Source organism: Oncorhynchus kisutch, linkage group LG17, assembly GCF_002021735.2.
Source record: "Oncorhynchus kisutch isolate 150728-3 linkage group LG17, Okis_V2, whole genome shotgun sequence".
NCBI lineage: Eukaryota > Metazoa > Chordata > Actinopteri > Salmoniformes > Salmonidae > Oncorhynchus > Oncorhynchus kisutch.
In genome coordinates, this window is record NC_034190.2 from 5,934,024 (window position 1) to 5,956,523 (window position 22,500).

Here is a 22,500-nt window from a genome sequence, read left to right on the forward strand (position 1 = left end):
TATAATACCACTATAATACTGCTACTAGATATATATAATACCACTATATCACTGAAACTATATATATATATATATATATAGATATTATACCACTATATCACTGATTATATATATAATGCCACTATAATACTGATACTATATATATATATATATATATATATATAATACAACTATATCACTGATATTATATATATAATACCACTATAATGCTGATACATATATTATATATATATATATAATACAACTATATCACTGATATATATATATATAATACCACTATAATACTGATACTATATATATATATAATACAACTATATCACTGATATTCTATATATAATACCACTATAATACTGATACTATATATATATATAATACAACTATATCACTGATATTATATATATAATACCACTATAATACTGATACTATATATATATATATATATATATATATATATAATGCCACTATAATACTGATACTATATATATATATATATATATATATATAATACCACTATAATACTGATACTATATATATATATAATACAACTATATCACTGATATTATATATAATATCAGTATATCACTGATTAGTGATTAGTAATGCCTTGTTGAAATACAAATGGGAAACATCATGTAGATATCGATGTAAAGAGTTGATCATTTTATGCAATTCATCATTACAACTGATGAACAGACCCCGATGCTACGCGTCAGTGTGATTCATATCTCATATTTCCCCTCTTTCAGGGCTAATAGGTTCTGTGTTTGTAGATGGACTGAGTGGAGTGAAGCCTCAGCAGCCAAGGGGATAATGGCTGGGGTCATTTTGGCTTGTTTTTGATGTTCTTCAAACAACTTTGTAATGTTATTTAAATTGTATAGAAAGGCAGTGAATGAGCTTCGACATATTGTATCTTGACAACTTGATTGCTGACATACAAACATTTGGGACGATATCAAGAATGGACTAATACAACAAATTCCAAAGGATAGTTTGGGGGTTTTCCTTTATTACGGAGCAGTGTGATGTCCCTGCTCCCCCCTTCCCTCTTTCTCACCTCTAGCCTTCTATTCTATTCCTCTTCCCCCCCTTCCCTCTTTCTCACCTCTAGCCTTCTATTCTATTCCTCTTTCCCCCTTCCCTCTTTCTCACCTCTAGCCTTCTATTCTATTCCTCTTTCCCCCCTTCCCTCTTTCTCACCTCTAGCCTTCTATTCTATTCCCTCTTTCCCCTTCCCTCTTTCTCACCTCTAGCCTTCTATTCTATTCCTCTTTCCCCCTTCCCTCTTCTCACCTCTAGCCTTCTATTCTATTCCTCTTTCCCCCTTCCCTCTTTCTCAACTCTAGCCTTCTATTCTATTCTGCTTTCCCCCTTCACTCTTCTCACCTCTAGCCTTCTATTCTATTCCTCTTTCCCCCCTTCCTCTTTCTCACCTCTAGCCTTCTATTCTATTTCTTTTCTCCCTTCCCTCTTCTCACCTCTTAGCCTTCTATTCTATTCCTCTTTCCCCCCCTCCCCTCTTTCTCACCTCTAGCCTTCTATTCTATTCCTCTTTCCCCCCCTTCCCTCTTTCTCACCTCTAGCCTTCTATTCTATTCCTCTTTCCCCCTTCCCTCTTTCTCACCTCTAGCCTTCTATTCTATTCCGCTTTCCCCCCTTCACTCTTTCTCACCTCTAGCCTTCTATTCTATTCCTCTTTCCCCCCTTCCCTCTTTCTCACCTCTAGCCTTCTATTCTATTCCTCTTTCCCCCTTCCCTCTTTCTCACCTCTAGCCTTCTATTCTATTCCTCTTTCCCCCCTTCCCTCTTTCCTCACCTCTAGCCTTCTATTCTATTCCGCTTTCCCCCCTTCACTCTTTCTCACCTCTAGCCTTCTATTCTATTCCTCTTTCCCCCCCTTCCCTCTTTCTCACCTCTAGCCTTCTATTCTATTCCGCTTTCCCCCCTTCCCTCTTTCTCACCTCTAGCCTTCTATTCTATTTCCGCTTTCCCCCTTCACTCTTTCTCACCTCTAGCCTTCTTTCTATTCCTCTTTCCCCCTTCACTCTTTCTCACCTCTAGCCTTCTATTCTATTCCTCTTTCCCCCCTTCTATCTTTCTCACCTCTAGCCTTCTATTCTATTCCGCTTTCCCCCTTCCCTCTTCTACCTCTAGCCTTCTATTCTATTCCTCTCCCCCCCTTCCCTCTTTCTCACCTCTAGCCTTCTATTCTATTCCTCTTTCCCCCTTCCCTCTTTCTACCTCTAGCCTTCTATCTATTCTCTTTCCCCCCTTCCCTCTTTTCACCTCTAGCCTTCTATTCTATTCCGCTTTCCCCCTTCCCTCTTTCTCGCCTCTAGCCTTCTATTCTATTCCCTCTTTCCCCCCTCCCCCTCCTTCTCACCTCTAGCCTTCTATTCTATTCCTCTTTCCCCCCTTCACTCTTCTCACCTCTAGCCTTCTATTCTATTCCTCTTTCCCCCCCTTCCCTCTTTCTCACTCTAGCCTTCTATTCTATACCTCTTTCCCCTTCCCTCTTTTCACCTCTAGCCTTCTATTCTATTCCTCTTTCCCCCTTCCCTCTTTCTCACCTCTAGCCTTCTATTCTATTCCTTTTCCTTCCCTCTTTCTCACCTCTAGCCTTCTATTCTATTCCTCTTTCCCTCCCTCTTTCTCACCTCTAGCCTTCTATCTCTTCCTCTTTCCCCTTCCCTCTTCTCACCTCTAGCCTTCTATTCTATTCCTCCCCATTCCCTCTTTCTCACCTCTAGCCTTCTATTCATTCTCTTTCCCCCTTCCTCTTCTCACCTCTAGCCTTCTATTCTATTCCTCTTTCCCCCCTTCCCTCTTTCTCACCTCTAGCTTCTATTCTATCCACTTTCCCCTTCACTTTTCTCACCTCTAGCCTTCTATTCTATTCCTCGTTCCCCCCTTCCCTCTTTCTCACCTCTAGCCTTCTATTCTATTCCTCTTTCCCCTACCTCTTTCTCACCTCTACCCTTCTATTCTATTCCTCTTTCCCTTCCTCTTTCTCACCTCTAGCCTTCTATTCTATTCTCTTTCCCCCCTTCCCTCTTTCTCACCTCTAGCCTTCTATTCTATTCCTCTTTCCCCCTTCCCTCTTTCACCTCTAGCCTTCTATTCTATTCCGCTTTCCCCTTCACTCTTTCTCACCTCTAGCCTTCTATTCTATTCTTTTTCCCCCCTTCCCTCTTTCTCACTCTAGCCTCTATTCTATTCTTCCCCCTTCCCTCTTTCTCACCTCTAGCCTTCTATCTATTCCTCTTTCCCCTTCCCTCTTTTCTCACCTCTAGCCTTCTATTCTATTCCTCTTCCCCCCTTACACTCTTCTCACCTCTAGCCTTCTATTCTATTTCCTCTTTCCCCCTTCCCTCTTCTCACCTCTAGCCTTCTATTTCTATTCCGCTTTCTCCCCTTCACTCGTTCTCACCCTCTAGCCTTCTATTCTATTCCTCTTTCCCCCCTTCCCTCTTTCTCACCTCTAGCCTTTCTATTCTATTCCTCTTTCCCCCTTCCCTCTTTCTCACCTCTAGCCTTCTATTCTATTCCTCTTCCCCCTTCCCTCTTTCTCACCTCTAGCCTTCTATTCTATTCCCTTTCCCCCTTCCCTCTTTCTCACCTCTAGCCTCTATTCTATTCCTCTTTTTCCCCCCTTCCCTCTTTCACCTCTAGCCTTCTATTCTATTCCTCTTCCCCCCTTCCCTCTTTCTCACCTCTAGCCTTCTATCTATTCCTCTTCCCCCCTTCCCTCTTTCTCCACCTCTAGCCTTCTATTCTATTCCTCTTTCCCCCCTTCCCTCTTTCTCACCTCTAGCCTTCTATTCTATTCCTCTTTCCCCCTTCCCTCTTTCTCACCTCTAGCCTTCTATTCTATTCCTCTTTCCCCCCCTCCCCTCTTTCTCACCTCTAGCCTTCTATTCTATTCCTCTTTCCCCCTTCCCTCTTTCTCACCTAGGCCTTCTATTTATTCCTCTTTCCCCCTTCCCTCTTTCTCACCTCTAGCCTTCTATTCTATTCCTCTTTCCCCCCTTCACTCTTTCTCACCGCTAGCCTTCTATTCTATTCCTCTTTCCCCCTTCACTCTTTCTCACCTCTAGCCTTCTATTCTATTCCTCTTTCCCCCCTTCCCTCTTTCCTCACCTCTAGCCTTCTATTCTATTCCTCTTTCCCCCTTCCCTCTTTCTCACCTCTAGGCCTTCTATTCTATTCCTCTTCCCCCCCTTCCCTCTTTCTCAACCTCTAGCCTTCTATTCTATTCCGCTTTCCCCCTTCACCTTTCTCACCTCTAGCCTTCTATCTATTCCTCGTTCCCCCTTCCCTCTTTCTCACCTCTAGCCTTCTATTCTATTCCTCTTTCCCCCCTTCCCTCTTTCTCACCTCTAGCCTTCTATTCTATTCCTCTTCCCCCCTTCCCCTCTTTCTCACCTCTAGCCTTCTATTCTATTCCTCTTTCCCCCCTTCCCTCTTTCTCACCTCTAGCCTTCTATTCTATTCCTCTATCCCCCCTTCCCTCTTCTCACCTCTAGCCTTCTATTCTATTCCGCTTTCCCCCTTCCCTCTTTCTCACCTCTAGCCTTCTATTCTATTCCTCTTTCCCCCCCTCCCCTCTTTCTCACCTCTAGCCTTCTATTCTATTCCTCTTTCCCTCTTCACTCTTTCTCACCTCTAGCCTTCTATTCTATTCCTCTTTCCCCCCTTCCCTCTTTCTCACCTCTAGCCTTCTATTCTATTCCTCTTTCCCCCTTCCCTCTTTCTCACCTCTAGTCTTCTATTCTATTCCTCTTCCCCCCTTCCCTCTTTCTCACCTCTAGCCTTCTATTCTATTCCTCTTTCCCCCCTTCCCTCTTTCTCACCTCTAGCCTTCTATTCTATTCCTCTTTCCCCCTTCCCTCTTTCTCACCTCTAGCCTTCTATTCTATTCCTCTTTCCCCCTTCCCTCTTTCTCACCTCTAGCCTTCTATTCTATTCTTCTTTCCCCTTCCCTCTTTCTTCACCTCTAGCCTTCTATTCTATTCCTCTTTCCCCCTTCCCTCTTTCTCACCTCTAGCCTTCTATTCTATTCCTCTTTCCCCCCTTCCCTCTTTCTCACCTCTAGCCTTCTATTCTATTCCGCTTTCCCCCTTCACTCTTTCTCACCTCTAGCCTTCTATTCTATTCCTCGTTCCCCCTTCCCTCTTTCTCACCTCTAGCCTTCTATTCTATTCCTCTTTCCCCCCTTCCCTCTTTCTCACCTCTAGCCTTCTATTCTATTCCTCTTTCCCCCCTTCCCTCTTTCTCACCTCTAGCCTTCTATTCTATTCCTCTTTCTCCCCCTCCCCACTTTCTCACCTCTAGCCTTCTATTCTATTCCTCTTTCCCCCCTTCCCTCTTTCTCACCTCTAGCCTTCTATTCTATTCCTCTTTCCCCCTTCACTCTTTCTCACCTCTAGCCTTCTATTCTATTCCTCTTTCCCCCCTTCCCTCTTTCTCACCTCTAGCCTTCTATTCTATTCCGCTTTCCCCCTTCCCTCTTTCTCACCTCTAGCCTTCTATTCTATTCCTCTTTCCCCCCTTCCCTCTTTCTCACCTCTAGCCTTCTATTCTATTCCGCTTTCCCCCTTCACTCTTTCTCACCTCTAGCCTACTATTCTATTCCTCTTCCCCCCCCTTCCCTCTTTCTCACCTCTAGCCTTCTATTCTATTCCTCTTTCCCCCCTTCCCTCTTTCTCACCTCTAGCCTTCTATTCTATTCCGCTTTCCCCCCTTCCCTCTTTCTCACCTCTAGCCTTCTATTCTATTCCTCTTTCCCCCTTCCCTCTTTCTCACCTCTAGCCTTCTATTCTATTCCGCTTTCCCCCTTCCCTCTTTCTCACCTCTAGCCTACTATTCTATTCCTCTTCCCCCCCTTCCCTCTTTCTCACCTCTAGCCTTCTATTCTATTCCTCTTTCCCCCCTTCCCTCTTTCTCACCTCTAGCCTTCTATTCTATTCCTCTTTCCCCCTTCCCTCTTTCTCACCTCTATCCTTCTATTCTATTCCTCTTTCCCCCCTTCCCTCTTTCTCACCTCTAGCCTTCTATTCTATTCCTCTTTCACCCCTTCCCTCTTTCTCACCTCTAGCATTCTATTCTATTCCTCTTTCCCCTTCCCTCTTTCTCACCTCTAGCCTTCTATTCTATTCCTCTTTCCCCCCTTCCCTCTTTCTCACCTCTAGCCTTCTATTCTATTCCTCTTTCCCCCCTTCCCTCTTCTCACCTCTAGCCTTCTATTCTATTCCTCTTTCCCCCTTCCCTCTTTCTCACCTCTAGCCTTCTATTCTATTCCGCTTTCCCCCTTCCCTCTTTCTCACCTCTAGCCTTCTATTCTATACCGCTTTCCCCCTTCACTCTTTCTCACCTCTAGCCTTCTATTCTATTCCTCTTTCCCCCTTCCCTCTTTCTCACCTCTAGCCTTCTATTCTATTCCTCTTTCCCCCCTTCCCTCTTTCTCACCTCTAGCCTTCTATTCTATTCTGCTTTCCCCCTTCCCTCTTTCTCACCTCTAGCCTTCTATTCTATTCCTCTTCCCCCCCTTCCCTCTTTCTCACCTCTAGCCTTCTATTCTATTCCTCTTTCCCCCCTTCCCTCTTTCTCAACTCTAGCCTTCTATTCTATTCCCCCTTCCCCCCTTCCCTCTTTCTCACCTCTAGCCTTCTATTCTATTCCGCTTTTCCCCTTCCCTCTTTCTCACCTCTAGCCTTCTATTCTATTCCTCTTTCCCCCCCTCCCCTCTTTCTCACCTCTAGCCTTCTATTCTATTCCTCTTTCCCCCTTCACTCTTCTCACCTCTAGCCTTCTATTCTATTCCTCTTTCCCCCCTTCCCTCTTTCTCACCTCTAGCCTTCTATTCTATTCCGCTTTCCCCCTTCACTCTTTCTCACCTCTAGCCTTCTATTCTATTCCTCTTTCCCCCCTTCCCTCTTTCTCACCTCTAGCCTTCTATTCTATTCCTCTTTCCCCCTTCCCTCTTTCTCACCTCTAGCCTTCTATTCTATTCCTCTTTCCCCCCTTCCTCTTTCTCACCTCTAGCCTTCTATTCTATTCCTCTTTCCCCTTCCCTCTTTCTCACCTCTAGCCTTCTATTCTACTCCTCTTTCCCCCCTTCCCTCTTTCTCACCTCTAGCCTTCTATTCTATTCCTCTTTCCCCCTTCCCTCTTTCTCACCTCTAGCCTTCTATTCTATTCCTCTTTCCCCCTTCCCTCTTTCTCACCTCTAGCCTTCTATTCTATTCCTCTTTCCCCCTTCCCTCTTTCTCACCTCTAGCCTTCTATTCTATTCCTCTTTCCCCCTTCCCTCTTTCTCACCTCTAGCCTTCTATTCTATTCCTCTTTCCCCCTTCCCTCTTTCTCACCTCTAGCCTTCTATTCTATTCCCATTTCCCCCTTCCCTCTTTCTCACCTCTAGCCTTCTATTCTATTCCTCTATTATATGCCTCTTTCCCTCCTCTCTCCTTCCTCTCTCCTTACTCCCTCCTTCTCTCTCCCTCCTCTCTTTTTCCCTCCTCTCTCCTCCCGCTTTCCTCTCTCTCCCCCTCTCTCCCTCCTCTCTCCTCCCACTTTCCTCTCTCACCCTCCCTCTTTCCCTCCTCTCTCTCTCCCTCCCTCTTTCCTCCCTCTCCCTTTCTCTCCCTCTTTCTTTCCTCCCTCTGTCCTCCATCCCTTTCTCTCTATAGGATCAGCAGATGTTGGTGACCCAGTTAGACCCAGGAACAGATGTTTGATGTGGGGTCTGTATGTCTGTCTGTCTGCCTGCCTGCCTGCTTGCCTGCCTGCCTGCTTACCTGCCTGCCTGCTATTATATGTGCCTGTCCCAGGAGGGCGGTTTGTTCTTTAAGTACAAGGATGGAGAAATGGAAGGAGGGATGGAGATATGAAGAGAGGCATGGAGAGACGAAGAGATGGACAGATTGAATAGAGGCAACAGGGAATTGAAAATGAGTGTGGTGAGAAGAGAAAGAGAGGTGTTTTTATGTATCTTCCTGGTCAGAGTACTATGAGTACTGCTGTGCAGTGACCAGTTCATTAGACTGGAGAGAGAAACATGAAGGAAACACAAGTAGAGCAAAGCAAGGAAGTAGAGAGTGGAAAGGTCATCTTTCACAGAATGTGTTGTAGTCATCACCATGTAAGCAGAATTCTGTGGCTGTGTGTGGCTGTGTGTGTGTGTGTGTGTGTGTGTGTGTGTGTGTGTGTGTGTGTGTGTGTGTGTGTGTGTGTGTGTGTGTGTGTGTGTGTGTGTGTGTGTGTGTGTGTGTGTGTGTGTGTGTGTGTGTGTGTGTGTGTGTGTGGCTGTGGCTGTGTCATGCTGTTATTGGAACCCCAAACTCACTGAAACACCATGCTCCATTTGTTGTTGTCATTTTATTCTCTCTCTCTCTCTCTCTCTCTCTCTCTCTCTCTCATAAATATTTCCAACTCCAAACACATAGACATCAATATTGGGCAAACTATCCTCCAAGTTGGCACCAAGTGTTCCATGACAAATACGTTCTGATTAGGATTTTTAGAATGATTTTTTTGGTATCAAACATGACATGCAGGTAAGCTGTTTGCACTTAGCCCATAGCTCTGTTAGGGAAGCCTGGTTCCTCCCTTCGGAGCCTGGTTCCTCTCTAGGTTTCTTCCTTCCAGGGAGTGTTTCCTTTCCTCATTGGGGTTTTAGTCTGGGTATCTGTATTGGCATAACTGATGAGAAAGGGCTTGATAAAAATACACGTGATTGATTGATTTGGTTGAGAGATGTGCTGTTTCTCTGATGGTTCTGTGAGGGTTCTGTGATGGTTCTGTGATTGTTCTCTGGTGGTTCTGTGAGGGTTCTGTGTTGTTTCTCTGATGGTTCTGTGAGGGTTCTGTGATGGTTCTGTGATTGTTCTCTGATGGTTCTGTGAGGGTTCTGTGATTGTTCTCTGATGGTTATGTGATGGTTCTGTGATTGTTCTCTGATGGTTATGTGATGGTTCTGTGATTGTTCTCTGATGGTTCTGTGAGGGTTCTGTGATTGTTCTCTGATGGTTCTGTGAGGGTTCTGTGATTGTTTCTCTGATGGTTCTGTGAGGGTTCTGTGATTGTTCTCTGATGGTTCTGTGAGGGTTCTGTGATTGTTCTCTGATGGTTCTGTGAGGGTTCTGTGATTGTTCTGTGATGGTTCTGTGAGGGTTCTGTGATTGTTCTGTGATTGTTCTCTGATGGTTCTGTGAGGGTTCTGTGATTGTTCTCTGGTGGTTCTGTGGTGGTTGATTTATGTACTTGTTTATGATCTAAGAACAATGCTCATTACCATGCTATAGCTGTGAAGGCATTTGTGATTTATCAACTGAAAGAAAATATAATGTCAACAACAACAATAAGTTATGTAATGGTATCATCATGCCCAAAGTAAACTGCCTGTTACTCAGGCTCTGAAGCCAGGATATGCATATAATTGGTACCATTGGAAAGCAAACACTTTGACGTTTGTAGAAATGTTGGAGAATATAAAATAATGTAGGAGAATATAACACAATAGATACGGTAGGAGAAAATTCAAAGAAAACCAACCGGAAGAGACCATGCTCTTACAATGGAAAGTATAGGGGCATACTGAATTCTAGCTCCCAGGATGCAATTCTTATGGCTTCCACAGGGTGTCAGCAGTCAATGTTCAAGGATTCAGGCTTGTAACTTCCAAAACGAATAAGAAATATCAGTTTTAGTACAGGGACACAGTCTTAGAAATGTGTGTTTGGGCGCTCCATGAAGATAAGATGCACTTGCTAAAATCGGTTTCCTATTGAACATACTTCTTTCCGTAAGAAATATTATAGTTTGATTACATTTTAGGGTATATGAGGAGTAAATAGAAATGTATTTCTGTATGACTTCGATGTCGCCAACTAAACAGACTTTTTTAGATATAAAGATGGATTTTATCTAACAAAACGACACTAAATGTTATAGCTGGGATGACAAATCAGAGAAAGATTTTCTAAAAATATTTTGACGTGTGGCGCCGTCCTCAAACAATCACATGGCATGTTTTCTCTGTAATAGCTACTGTAAATCGGACACTGCAGTTAGATTAACAATAATTTAATCTTTTAACCGATATAAGACACTCACATGTACCTAAATGTTTAATATCATTTTTATGATTATTTATTAAAATTGCGCCCCCTCCAGTTTCACCAGAAGTTGTCCCGCTAGCGGAACACCTAGCCCCATGAAGTTTTTAAAAGTCAAAAGCATTTCCAACGCTCTCACCTCGATTGTATTATATACATTAATTAAAAAAAAATATATATATATATATATATTATAATTCTCTTGCATATCTTAATTTATTTCCACAATTAACAAAACATATTTGTAATAATGTGAGTACTTCATAAGAAGGATTGTTAACAATAAACAAGACTGGCATTACCAAAATTACATTTTTTTGGCAAACAATTATTATTTTGGGAAAGAAATATTGTGATTCATCATGTATTGTCCCTAACATCATTATCCCTTAGCAACACACACACACTTGCAAAACATAACTGCCTAACTGAAAAATGTTGATTTGAATTTGAAAGGACAGCAGTTGCAGGAACTTAACTGAAGAATGTAAAGATCTCAATTTAAGGTTTGTCCCCTGTATGATCTAAATGGGTATTGTTTTATGATGATATCATAAATCTTTTCATATGGGGCGGCAGCGTAGCCTAGTGGTTAGAGCGTTAGACTAGTAACCGGAAGGTTGTGAGTTCAAACACCCGAGCTGACAAGGACAAGGACAAATCTGTCGTTCTGCCCCTGAACAGGCAGTTAACCCACTGTTCCTAGGCCGTCATTGAAAATAAGAATATGTTCTTAACTGACTTGCCTGGTTAATTAAAATTTGTGCAAATCTTTCTAAAAACTGAAAATGGACACAATTCAATGGATATCAATCAACAAAGAGGTAAGAATATGTAGGCTGTAATTGTTTGTCATAGACCAGCTGTATTGGCTGCAGATGACTGAACTGCTCACTTGTGTGTGTGTTTCTGCAGGTATTCAGACGAGGAGGTATGTCAATTAGTATTGGTATGTTATACAGATCACATGTACCATCCTCCTCCCTGACCTCTTCATTAAATACCCCACAGGCCTCTCCATTATGGACGTGGTATGTGTATGAAAACCATTATCAAAACTGGGGTTTTTAATCCATTCACATTCGCAACAAAAACCAAGGTATGATTACTGTCATGTGCAATTATCTGTCATTATCTATAATTACAATTGATGGGATTCACTGACTTCAACCTCTCTTCACCTCTGATGAATATAACAGGAAACCTGTTTGATCACGACGCACTGCAAAATCCTTCCAGCTATGGCTCAACACAACACAGTAACATCAACACAGTAACATCAACACAGTAACATCAACACTGTACCATCAACACAGTAACATCAACACAGTACCATCAACACAGTAACATCAACACAGTAACATCAACACAGTACCATCAACACAGTACCATCAACATGCCAGAGCATCAACACAGTACCATCAACATGCCAGAGGATCAACACAGTACCATCAACACAGTACCATCAACATGCCAGAGGAACAACACAGTACCATCAACATGCCAGAGGATAAACACAGTAACATCAACATGCCAGAGGATCAACACAGTACCATCAACACAGTACCATCAACACAGTAACATCAACACAGTAACATCAACACAGTAACATCAACATGCCAGAGGATCAACACAGTAACATCAACATGCCAGAGGATCAACACAGTGACATCAACACAGTAACATCAACACAGTACCATCAACACAGTAACATCAACACAGTAACATCAACACAGTACCATCAACACAGTAACATCAACATGCCAGAGGATCAACACAGTAACATCAACATGCCAGAGGATCAACACAGTACCATCAACACAGTACCATCAACACAGTAACATCAACACAGTAACATCAACATGCCAGAGGATCAACACAGTAACATCAACACAGTAACATCAACACAGTACCATCAACACAGTAACATCAACATGCCAGAGGATCAACACAGTAACATCAACACAGTAACATCAACACAGTAACATCAACACATTAACATCAACATGCCAGAGGATCAACACAGTAACATCAACACAGTACCATCAACACAGTACCATCAACATGCCAGAGGATCAACACAGTAACATCAACACAGTACCATCAACATGCCAGAGGATCAACACAGTACCATCAACACAGTAACATCAACACAGTAACATCAACACAGTAATATCAACATGCCAGAGGATCAACACAGTACCATCAACACAGTAACATCAACACAGTAACATCAACATGCCAGAGGATCAACACAGTAACATCAACACAGTACCATCAACACAGTACCATCAACACAGTAACATCAACACAGTAACATCAACACAGTAACATCAACACAGTAACATCAACATGACAGAGGATCAACACAGTAACATCAACACAGTAACATCAACACAGTATCATCAACACAGTAACATCAACACAGTAACATCAACACAGTACCATCAACATGCCAGAGGATCAACACAGTACCATCAACACAGTAACATCAACACAGTAACATCAACACAGTAATATCAACATGCCAGAGGATCAACACAGTACCATCAACACAGTAACATCAACACAGTAACATCAACATGCCAGAGGATCAACACAGTAACATCAACACAGTACCATCAACACAGTACCATCAACACAGTAACATCAACACAGTAACATCAACACAGTAACATCAACATGACAGAGGATCAACACAGTAACATCAACACAGTAACATCAACACAGTATCATCAACACAGTAACATCAACACAGTAACATCAACACAGTACCATCAACATGCCAGAGGATCAACACAGTAACATCAATATTAAACATTTTTTAACAAGATTTTATATAATTTAAAATCTTAAATTGTTGTTTATCTAACTGCATTGTCCAATTTATAATAGGCTTTACAGGGAAAGCATACCATGCGATTGTTTGAGGACGGCGCCCCACATCAACATATTTTTCAACCAGCACAGGCTTCATAAAATCACAAATAGCGATTAAATACATCACTTACTTTTGAAAATCTTCCTCTGTTTGCAATCCCAAGGGTCCCAGCTACAACATGAATGGTCATTTTGTTAGATAAATCCTTCTTTATATCCCAAAAACGTCTATTTAGTTGGCGCCATCAATTTCAGTAGTCCACTTGTTCAACATGCAGACAAAGGAATCCAAAAAGCTACCGCTAAACTTTGTTCAAACAAGTCAAATTACGTTTCTATTAAATCCTCAGTTACCCTACATTATAAATAAACTATAATATTTAATAAGGAAAGAAGTATGTTCAATAGAAAATGTGTCATGTGCAATCAAACTGATTTTCCACTTTGACTCTTTGTACCAGATCTCCAAATTCTTCCTCGTTTTGGAAGAAACAAGCCTGAAACCTTGTACAAAGACTGTTGACATCTAGTGGAATACATAGGAATTGCAATATGGGAGATATAATTGCATAGGACCCATAGCTTCCCATTATAAGAGCTAAACCAAAAAAAAAATTATTCTGGTCGGTTTTTCCTTGGATTTTTGCCTACCTTATCAATTGTGTTATAGTGTCATACATTATCTTAACATTAATACAAACTTCAAAGTGTTTTCTATCCAATGCTACCAATTATATGCATATCCTGGCTTCTGGGCCTGAGTAACAGGCAGTTTACTTTAGGCACATCAGTCAGGCGGAAATCCAGGAAAATAGACCCTAGCCCTAAGAGGAAAGGGTTTTTAGAGGAACGTATAAGGGTTCCCCCACATTTTCAATTTGAAGAGCCCCAGGAACCTTTTCTTTTTAGAGTGTGGAGGGAGGTTTTATACACCTACAATACATACAGTAGATATAAAGAGAATGTCAGCTCACGGTTTTACTCCTCTCTAAATTGATCTTTTAAATAAAGCTTTGGTGATTCAGATTTACAATCTGTCTCACGAGCCAAACCTTTTATCGGCAGTGCTGATTACTTTGCTGGACCCCCCAAAAAATCATCCTTAATTGAGAGCAGGTTGGTTATGGAATGGAGGACAAAAAACTTGTTTATTATGTTTATGAATAGGAAGTATACAGGCACGAAAAGCACATTTCTCTTGTTCAATGCTCATACGGGCAGTGTGCGGCTAAATAGGCTGCATTCCTGCTGTTTGGTCTTAAATATCCCTTCCATCGCTGTCTGAAGTTCAGCCAGGTCCCCCTGTGATACAAGTCAGGATTCAACATCCATCCATGTCTGAGTACGTCAGGAGATGACACGGAAACCGGCCACTAGGGGGCAACAGTGAGCTCTATTACCTTCAAGTAGGTTTGGGTTTCTTGCTAGGTCATTGTGGACGGGGATGGCAGATGGGTGTAAGCATCTGCCTCTGATTCCAAAGGTTGCAAGTTTTTAAATCAAGTGATAGAAATATGTTTTTGAGATTTTTGTTTTAAGTCTATTCTGAACCTTAACTCTTACCTTAACCATTCAGAGTTGATGCCTAAACTGAACGCTAACCTTCAAAATGTGACGTTTGCAACAACTTCAAAATTTGAGAAACATGGACGAACGTCTAATTCTGACATGAGACTGTGAGAGCCGGTTGCTGAAATTATAATTTTGGATCACTGTTTTTAAGGACACACCTAGAATATTTCCGCCTCCCATCTGAGCGCAAAGGAGCTGGTATATAAGACGCTTGCTTTAACAAGTCAAAATTGCCAACAAATGTGCATTTGACATTAGTTCCACCTTTAACACGCTAGCTGAGAAAAGAGCCCTGTAGGTTGCTAGCTGACACTAAGACAGCCTGGGCGGCTCGGTTATTAATTACAGCAGGTACTGACTCTCTCCAACATGTATGTATGTATGTGTGTGTGTGTGTGTGTGTGTGTGTATGTTTGTATGTTTGTGCAGTATGTTTGGAGCTAACAATCAAACAGAGAGGGATGCTATGTTAGCTAGCGGGCTATGGCTATCCAACAGAGAGGGATGCTATGTTAGCTAGCGGGCTATGGCTATCCAACAGAGAGGGATGCTATGTTAGCTAGCTGGCTATGGCTATCAAACAGAGAGGGATGCTATGTTAGCTAGCTGGCTATGGCTATCAAACAGAGAGGGATGCTATGTTAGCTAGCGGGCTATGGCTATCCAACACTGGAACTCTTCCAAGTCAAAGTAAGCTTTTGGTTGTATTAATTGATTGCCACCGGCACCCGCCGGTGTAACTGCTAAACTGATCACTGTACTGCACGATTGTAGCGGGTTTACTAATGCATTAGTTCTATTGGCTATGTTGACTATAATATTACAGTAGTTACCTAATATGGTGACAACGATGTATGCTGTGTGTAGCGGTTAGCGGTTATGGTATGAAGATTTGACTTGGAAAGTTTTTTTTTCGCCTGGTAACAGACAGCTAATGTGTTGTGCACTGAAGTCCACAAATGATGGGAAAAGATGAGAGAGGAGAAGAGCTTGTAATTGTAAGGAATTACAATGAGCAAAGTGCTGTTTGTATGTGGCTGCTATGAACGTGAACTGTGTTTGCGTGTGATCAGGGGGTGTATTCATTCCGCAGATTCTGTTGAAAAAACGTTCTTAAATTTAACGAAAGAAAACGGAATGAAATGGGGCTAAAACATACCTGAATTTTGTCCAATATAAACTCTTGTTTGCAACTGTTGGACTAATGATTACACCTTAGATCAGCTAGACGCAGGCAAGCGTGTGCAAGTTGATATTGAATGTATCACTGTCTGTCATCTTGATTACAAAAAACATATATCTCGACCTGTGCGCCTACGTTGTAAATTCATAGGCTAGGTTGTGGGAACCTCATGAAGGGTATAGGAGAAATGTTAGTATCATGTAGGAGCCTAAACCTATTGATGTTACATTGAACGAGGTGAACGGAATCTGAATGACATCCAATATAATAGAAATAAGGCCATGCTTTAATAAAAACAAAGCATTGTCCTCCCTAATATTAAATGGGCACCGTTTCTGATGCTTACTTGGGTTTAGCGGGCTATGCTCAATAAATGTACAAATATTAATTCCATATAATTCTTTCAGACACGGGATAAATCCGTCTGGATAAAGGAGCTCGCAAACCACAATCTAAAAGCAGTTTAACAGGTAGTCTAGTGGTTAGAGCAACCACTAGGCTACCTGCTCTAACCACTAGGCTACCTGCTCTAACCACTAGACTACCTGCTCTAACCACTAGGCTACCTGCTCTAACCACTAGACTACCTGCTCTAACCACTAGACTACCTGCTCTAACCACTAGGCTACCTGCTCTAACCACTAGACTACCTGCCTCTAACCACTAGGCTACCTGCTCTAACCACTAGGCTACCTGCTCTAACCACTAGACTACCTGCTCTAACCACTAGGCTACCTGCTCTAACCACTAGACTACCTGCTCTAACCACTAGACTACCTGCTCTAACCACTAGGCTACCTGCTCTAACCACTAGACTACCTGCCTCTAACCACTAGGCTACCTGCTCTAACCACTAGGCTACCTGCTCTAACCACTAGGCTACCTGCTCTAACCACTAGGCTACCTGCTCTAACCACTAGGCTACCTGCCTCTAACCACTAGACTACCTGCCTCTAACCACTAGGCTACCTGCTCTAACCACTAGGCTACCTGCTCTAACCACTAGGCTACCTGCCTCTAACCACTAGACTACCTGCTCTAACCACTAGGCTACCTGCTCTAACCACTAGACTACCTGCTCTAACCACTAGACTACCTGCTCTAACCACTAGGCTACCTGCTCTAACCACTAGACTACCTGCCTCTAACCACTAGGCTACCTGCTCTAACCACTAGGCTACCTGCCTCTAACCACTAGGCTACCTGCTCTAACCACTAGGCTACCTGCTCTAACCACTAGGCTACCTGCTCTAACCACTAGGCTACCTGCCTCTAACCACTAGACTACCTGCCTCTAACCACTAGGCTACCTGCTCTAACCACTAGGCTACCTGCTCTAACCACTAGGCTACCTGCTCTAACCACTAGACTACCTGCTCTAACCACTAGACTACCTGCTCTAACCACTAGACTACCTGTCTCTAACCACTAGACTACCTGCTCTAACCACTAGGCTACCTGCCTCTAACCACTAGGCTACCTGCTCTAACCACTAGGCTACCTGCTCTAACCACTAGGCTACCTGCTCTAACCACTAGGCTACCTGCCTCTAACCACTAGACTACCTGCCTCTAACCACTAGGCTACCTGCTCTAACCACTAGGCTACCTGCTCTAACCACTAGGCTACCTGCCTCTAACCACTAGACTACCTGCTCTAACCACTAGGCTACCTGCTCTAACCACTAGACTACCTGCTCTAACCACTAGACTACCTGCTCTAACCACTAGGCTACCTGCTCTAACCACTAGACTACCTGCCTCTAACCACTAGGCTACCTGCTCTAACCACTAGGCTACCTGCCTCTAACCACTAGGCTACCTGCTCTAACCACTAGGCTACCTGCTCTAACCACTAGGCTACCTGCTCTAACCACTAGGCTACCTGCCTCTAACCACTAGACTACCTGCCTCTAACCACTAGGCTACCTGCTCTAACCACTAGGCTACCTGCTCTAACCACTAGGCTACCTGCTCTAACCACTAGACTACCTGCTCTAACCACTAGACTACCTGCCTCTAACCACTAGGCTACCTGCTCTAACCACTAGACTACCTGTCTCTAACCACTAGACTACCTGCTCTAACCACTAGGCTACCTGCCTCTAACCACTAGGCTACCTGCCTCTAACCACTAGACTACCTGCCTCTAACCACTAGGCTACCTGCTCTAACCACTAGACTACCTGCTCTAACCACTAGGCTACCTGCTCTAACCACTAGGCTACCTGCTCTAACCACTAGGCTACCTGCTCTAACCACTAGACTACCTGCCTCTAACCACTAGACTACCTGCCTCTAACCACTAGGCTACCTGCTCTAACCACTAGACTACCTGCCTCTAACCACTAGACTACCTGCCTCTAACCACTAGGCTACCTGATCTAACCACTAGACTACCTGCTCTAACCACTAGGCTACCTGCTCTAACCACTAGTCTACCTGCTCTAACCACTAGACTACCTGCTCTAACCACTAGGCTACCTGCTCTAACCACTAGGCTCTCTGTTACACTGCTTTTAGCCACTGTTTTACAATGGGGGTGAATGGAATGTTTTTTGTTTTCCCCAATTTGTGGGCGTGGTCGAGGGATTCTTTATTTTTTTACCCCCTATCAAGCTTTAAGGTGACAGCTAACATTTTAAAATGTTTAGGCATATTTTGTACTACTGGTTACTATAAGCTATCTATCTAACTTAGCTAGCTAGCTAACTACCAACTTGGCTGGCTAGCTAGCTTGTCCCAGTTCATTTTCTCATCAGGAATGAAGCAGCGTAGCTACCTTGTGAAATAACAATATTTGCAATATCGACACAATTTTGATTCATGATTTATGCATGTATGCATGATTTATGCATGATTTATGCATTTATGCATGATTTATGCACCAACACTGTCACCACATTGGATCTGTACTGTGAGGGACCATTGATGACGACCCAATCGGCATCCACCGTCCGTAACAAACAGGGCAGGCATATATTTTTGCAAGATTGTCCTACGTTTGCATCTCTCCAGAAAACAGGTGTTGTGATTGGAGCTCTGGATTTGCTATGCTGCATTTAAATAAATAAAAAAAACAGAAATAGCAGAGATGTTCTTTGGAAATAGCAACTTGGATTAAATTATGATGATGTTTGCCTTTCCATGCCTTGTATCCTACTACTGAATATGATTTCAATGATGACTCATAAAGTAGCAGGGATTTTTCTGTTTGTCCACATTGGATACATGTAGAAACTTTCCCATTATATAGAATATCTTAGCTCCGTTGATGAAACTAAGGACATGCATATCTAGAGAATGCCTACTCCATATATCTAATAACATGTCAGATATCTGGAATTATATAGATAAAGATATCCCCTGATATTGAACCTTTTCGCCCAGCGATTGTAATACCATTGCATTTTGTGTAAAACGCTACAAGATGTTGCTACACAGTTCGAATCCTAGGCTCAAAGTGTCAGATTTTTTATTTGACTGACTTTAGTTGTAATGGATGACATTACATACTAGGAGGTAGGTGGCCTTGTATTGGTCACTGATCTTTGGCTGTCTCTCTACAACTGTAGGGCTGACCTTTGATTGGACGGCATACACCAGTCGTCATGGCTACAGCCCATAGACACTTCTCCAATTAATTATGTGGTTTCAGATTGCTTCCTGATTTAATTGATTGCTGCCCATTTCTCTCTAGTCTGTAATTGGTTGCTCACGCCCTCTCCCTCTCTTCTCTGCTCTGTGATTGGCAGGTTGTGACCAGGGACCTGGTAGGTGTTGTTGCCGCTGTAGTCCATCGCTGAGGTTGTCTCAGAGACCAAGTGTGTTTCGCCACGGTGTTGCGTCGTTGCCATGGGGAAACAGAACAGCAAGCTGAGGCCGGAGATGCTTCAGGACCTGAGAGAGAACACCGAGTTCTCCGACCACGAACTACAGGAGTGGTACAAGGTCAGTGTACACACACACACACACACACACACAGAGATGCACGCATGCAATCTCACACCCACGCACACCGTAATCATAACTCTAACATCGTGGTAGAAGGTGACAGCAGACAGACAGATAGACCTTATTCCTAATATAGTGGTAGAAGGTGACAGCAGACAGACAGATAGACCTTATTCCTAATATAGTGGTAGAAGGTATAAGCAGACAGACAGCTAGACCTTATTCCTAATATAGTGGTAGAAGGTGACAGTAGACAGACAGATCGACCTTATTCCTAATATATTGGTAGAAGGTGACAGCGGACAGACAGCTAGACCTTATTCCTAATATAGTGGTAGAAGGTGACAGCGGACAGACAGTTAGACCTTACTCCTAATATAGTGGTAGAAGGTAACAGCAGACAGACAGATAGACCTTATTCCAAATCTCCAACAGGTGTTCATCCCTGGCCTTTTCAGACCAGGGAAACCACTACTAATAAGAAACATACTGGAATAACCAGAGAAACCTGGACAGGAACAGCTATGTGAAAATTCTGGTCATTGACTACAGCTCAGCGTTCCAATACCATAGTGCCCACGAAGCTCATCACTAAGCCAAGGACCCTGAGTCTAAACACTTCCCTCTGCAACTGGATCCTGGACTTCCTGATGGGCCGCCCCCAGGTGGTAAGGGTTGGCAACAACACATCTGCCACGCTGATCCTCAACAGTGGGGAACCTCAGGGGTGCGTATTTAGTCCCCTCCTGTCCTCTCTGTTCACCCACGACTGTGTGGTCAAACAAGACTCCAACAACATCATTAAATATGCTGACGGCATAACAGTGGTAGGCCTGATCACTGACAATGATGAGACAGCCTATAGGGAGGAGGTCAGGGAACTGGCAGTGTGGTGCCAGGACAACAACCTCTCCCTCAATGTGAACAAGACAAAGGAGCTGATCGTGGACTACAGGAAAAGGTGGGCCGAACAGGTTAACATCAACGGGGCTGGAGTAGAGTGGGTCGAGAGTTTCAAGTTCCTTGGTGTCCACATCACCAACGAACTATCATGGTCCAAACACACCAAGACTGTGGTGAAGAAGAGACTGTTGTGAAGAGGTTAACGACAAAAATTGTTTCCCCCTTAGGAGACTGAAGATTTGGTTCCCAGATCCTCAAACAAGTTCTACAGCTGCACCATAGAGAGCATCCTGACCGGTTGCATCACCGCCTGGTATGGTAACTGCGTAGGACTATTGTGGCTAATCCTTATTGTGGCTAGCTTCACACAGGTTCTGTCTATCGGATATTAAATTATCCCTATGCTCGTAGCAGTTAAGCAAACTCAAACTATCATTGATTAACAACCTAGTGTGTGAACAAAACAATTTAAATATCCAGGAAACAGAAGGACAAAGTCACACTTTAGTAGGCTTTTGGGTAAATTAGACCAACTTCTATGCCTGTACTTTTCTAAAAATGAATATTTTAGCACTTCACTCACAGTGCGCACAGCGCCCCAGGCAAATGCCATCACTATCCGGCCTCCACCCAGTACCCTGCCCGGAACTTTGTCACTGTCACTAGTCGGCCTCCACCCAGTACCCTGCCCTGAATTTAGTCATTGTCACTAGTCGGGCTTCGACCCGGTACACTACCCTGAACTTAGTCACTGTCACTAGTCGGCTACCACCCGGTTACTCAACCCTGCACCTTAGTGGCTGCTGGCCTAATGTAAATAGACATGGAATCAGTGGTCACTTTGTAGCTCGTCCTAATATGATTATAATATCTGAATGTCATTATTTCTCCAAATGCCTTAACTACAGGGCCTTCAGAAGGTATTCATACCTCTTGACTTATTTCACATTTTGTTTACAGCCTGAATTCAAAATGGATCCGTTTTTTATTTTATTCTCCTTCATACACCCCATAATGAAGAAGTGAACGTTTATTCCAAATGAATTATAGAAATATCTCATTTACATAAGTATTCACACCCTTTGAATTATAGACGTATCTCATTTACATAAGTATTCACACCCTTTGGCACCGATTACAGCTGTGAGTCTTTTTAGATGTCCAAACTTTTGACTAGTTTTGTGTGTGTCTCTAATATATATATATATATTTATCTCATGTCAGTGCTTACATGTATGCATAAATAAGACCTTATAGATGCCAAGTCTTAGTCATGATATGGTTTCAGTTTTGCACACCTGGATTGTAGAATATTTGCACATTGTTCTTTTAAAAAATGCTTCAAGCTCTGTCAAGTTGGTTGTTGATCATTTCTAGAAATTAAAGCCTTGCCATAGATGTTCAAGCCAATTTAAGTCAAAACTGTAATTAAGCCACTCAGGAACATTCAATATCATCTTGGTAAGCAACACCAGTGCAGATTTGGCCTTCTGTTTTAGGCTATTGTCCTGCTGAAAGGTGAAATTGTTTCCCAGTATCTGTTGGAAAGCAGACTGAACCAGGTTTTCCTCTAGGATTTTGCCTGTGCTTTGCTCTATTCCGTTCAATTTCATCCCAAAAAAAACTCCCTTGTCCTTGCCGATGACAAACATACCCATAACATGAGGCAGCCACCACCATGCTTGAAAATATGAATAGTGGGACTCAGTGAGGTGTTGTGTTGGATTTGCCTTAAACATAACTCTTTGTATTCAGAACATAAATAGATTTTTTTTTGCCACATTTCCTGAAATTCACTGAAAGAGAAGATGCAGGAGCATCATGCTCTCCCCCCTCCTCTGTGTAAAGAAATACGACTGCAACCAATCACACTGCCAACAGGCACCAGGAGGCG

The 22,500-nt window shown here is 43.0% G+C and overlaps 1 protein-coding gene across 1 annotated transcript in view; it reads left to right on the forward strand.

Annotated features, from left to right (window-relative positions):
- LOC109884786 (hippocalcin-like protein 1) overlaps positions 1-22,500 on the forward strand; it is a 66,197-nt gene that overhangs the window by 17,041 nt on the left and 26,656 nt on the right. The window contains exon 2 of the mRNA XM_031795031.1: positions 19,505-19,700. Within this exon, the coding sequence (XP_031650891.1) occupies positions 19,605-19,700 (96 nt within the window). The 5' untranslated portion in view covers positions 19,505-19,604. The remainder of the gene's footprint in view (positions 1-19,504; positions 19,701-22,500) is intronic.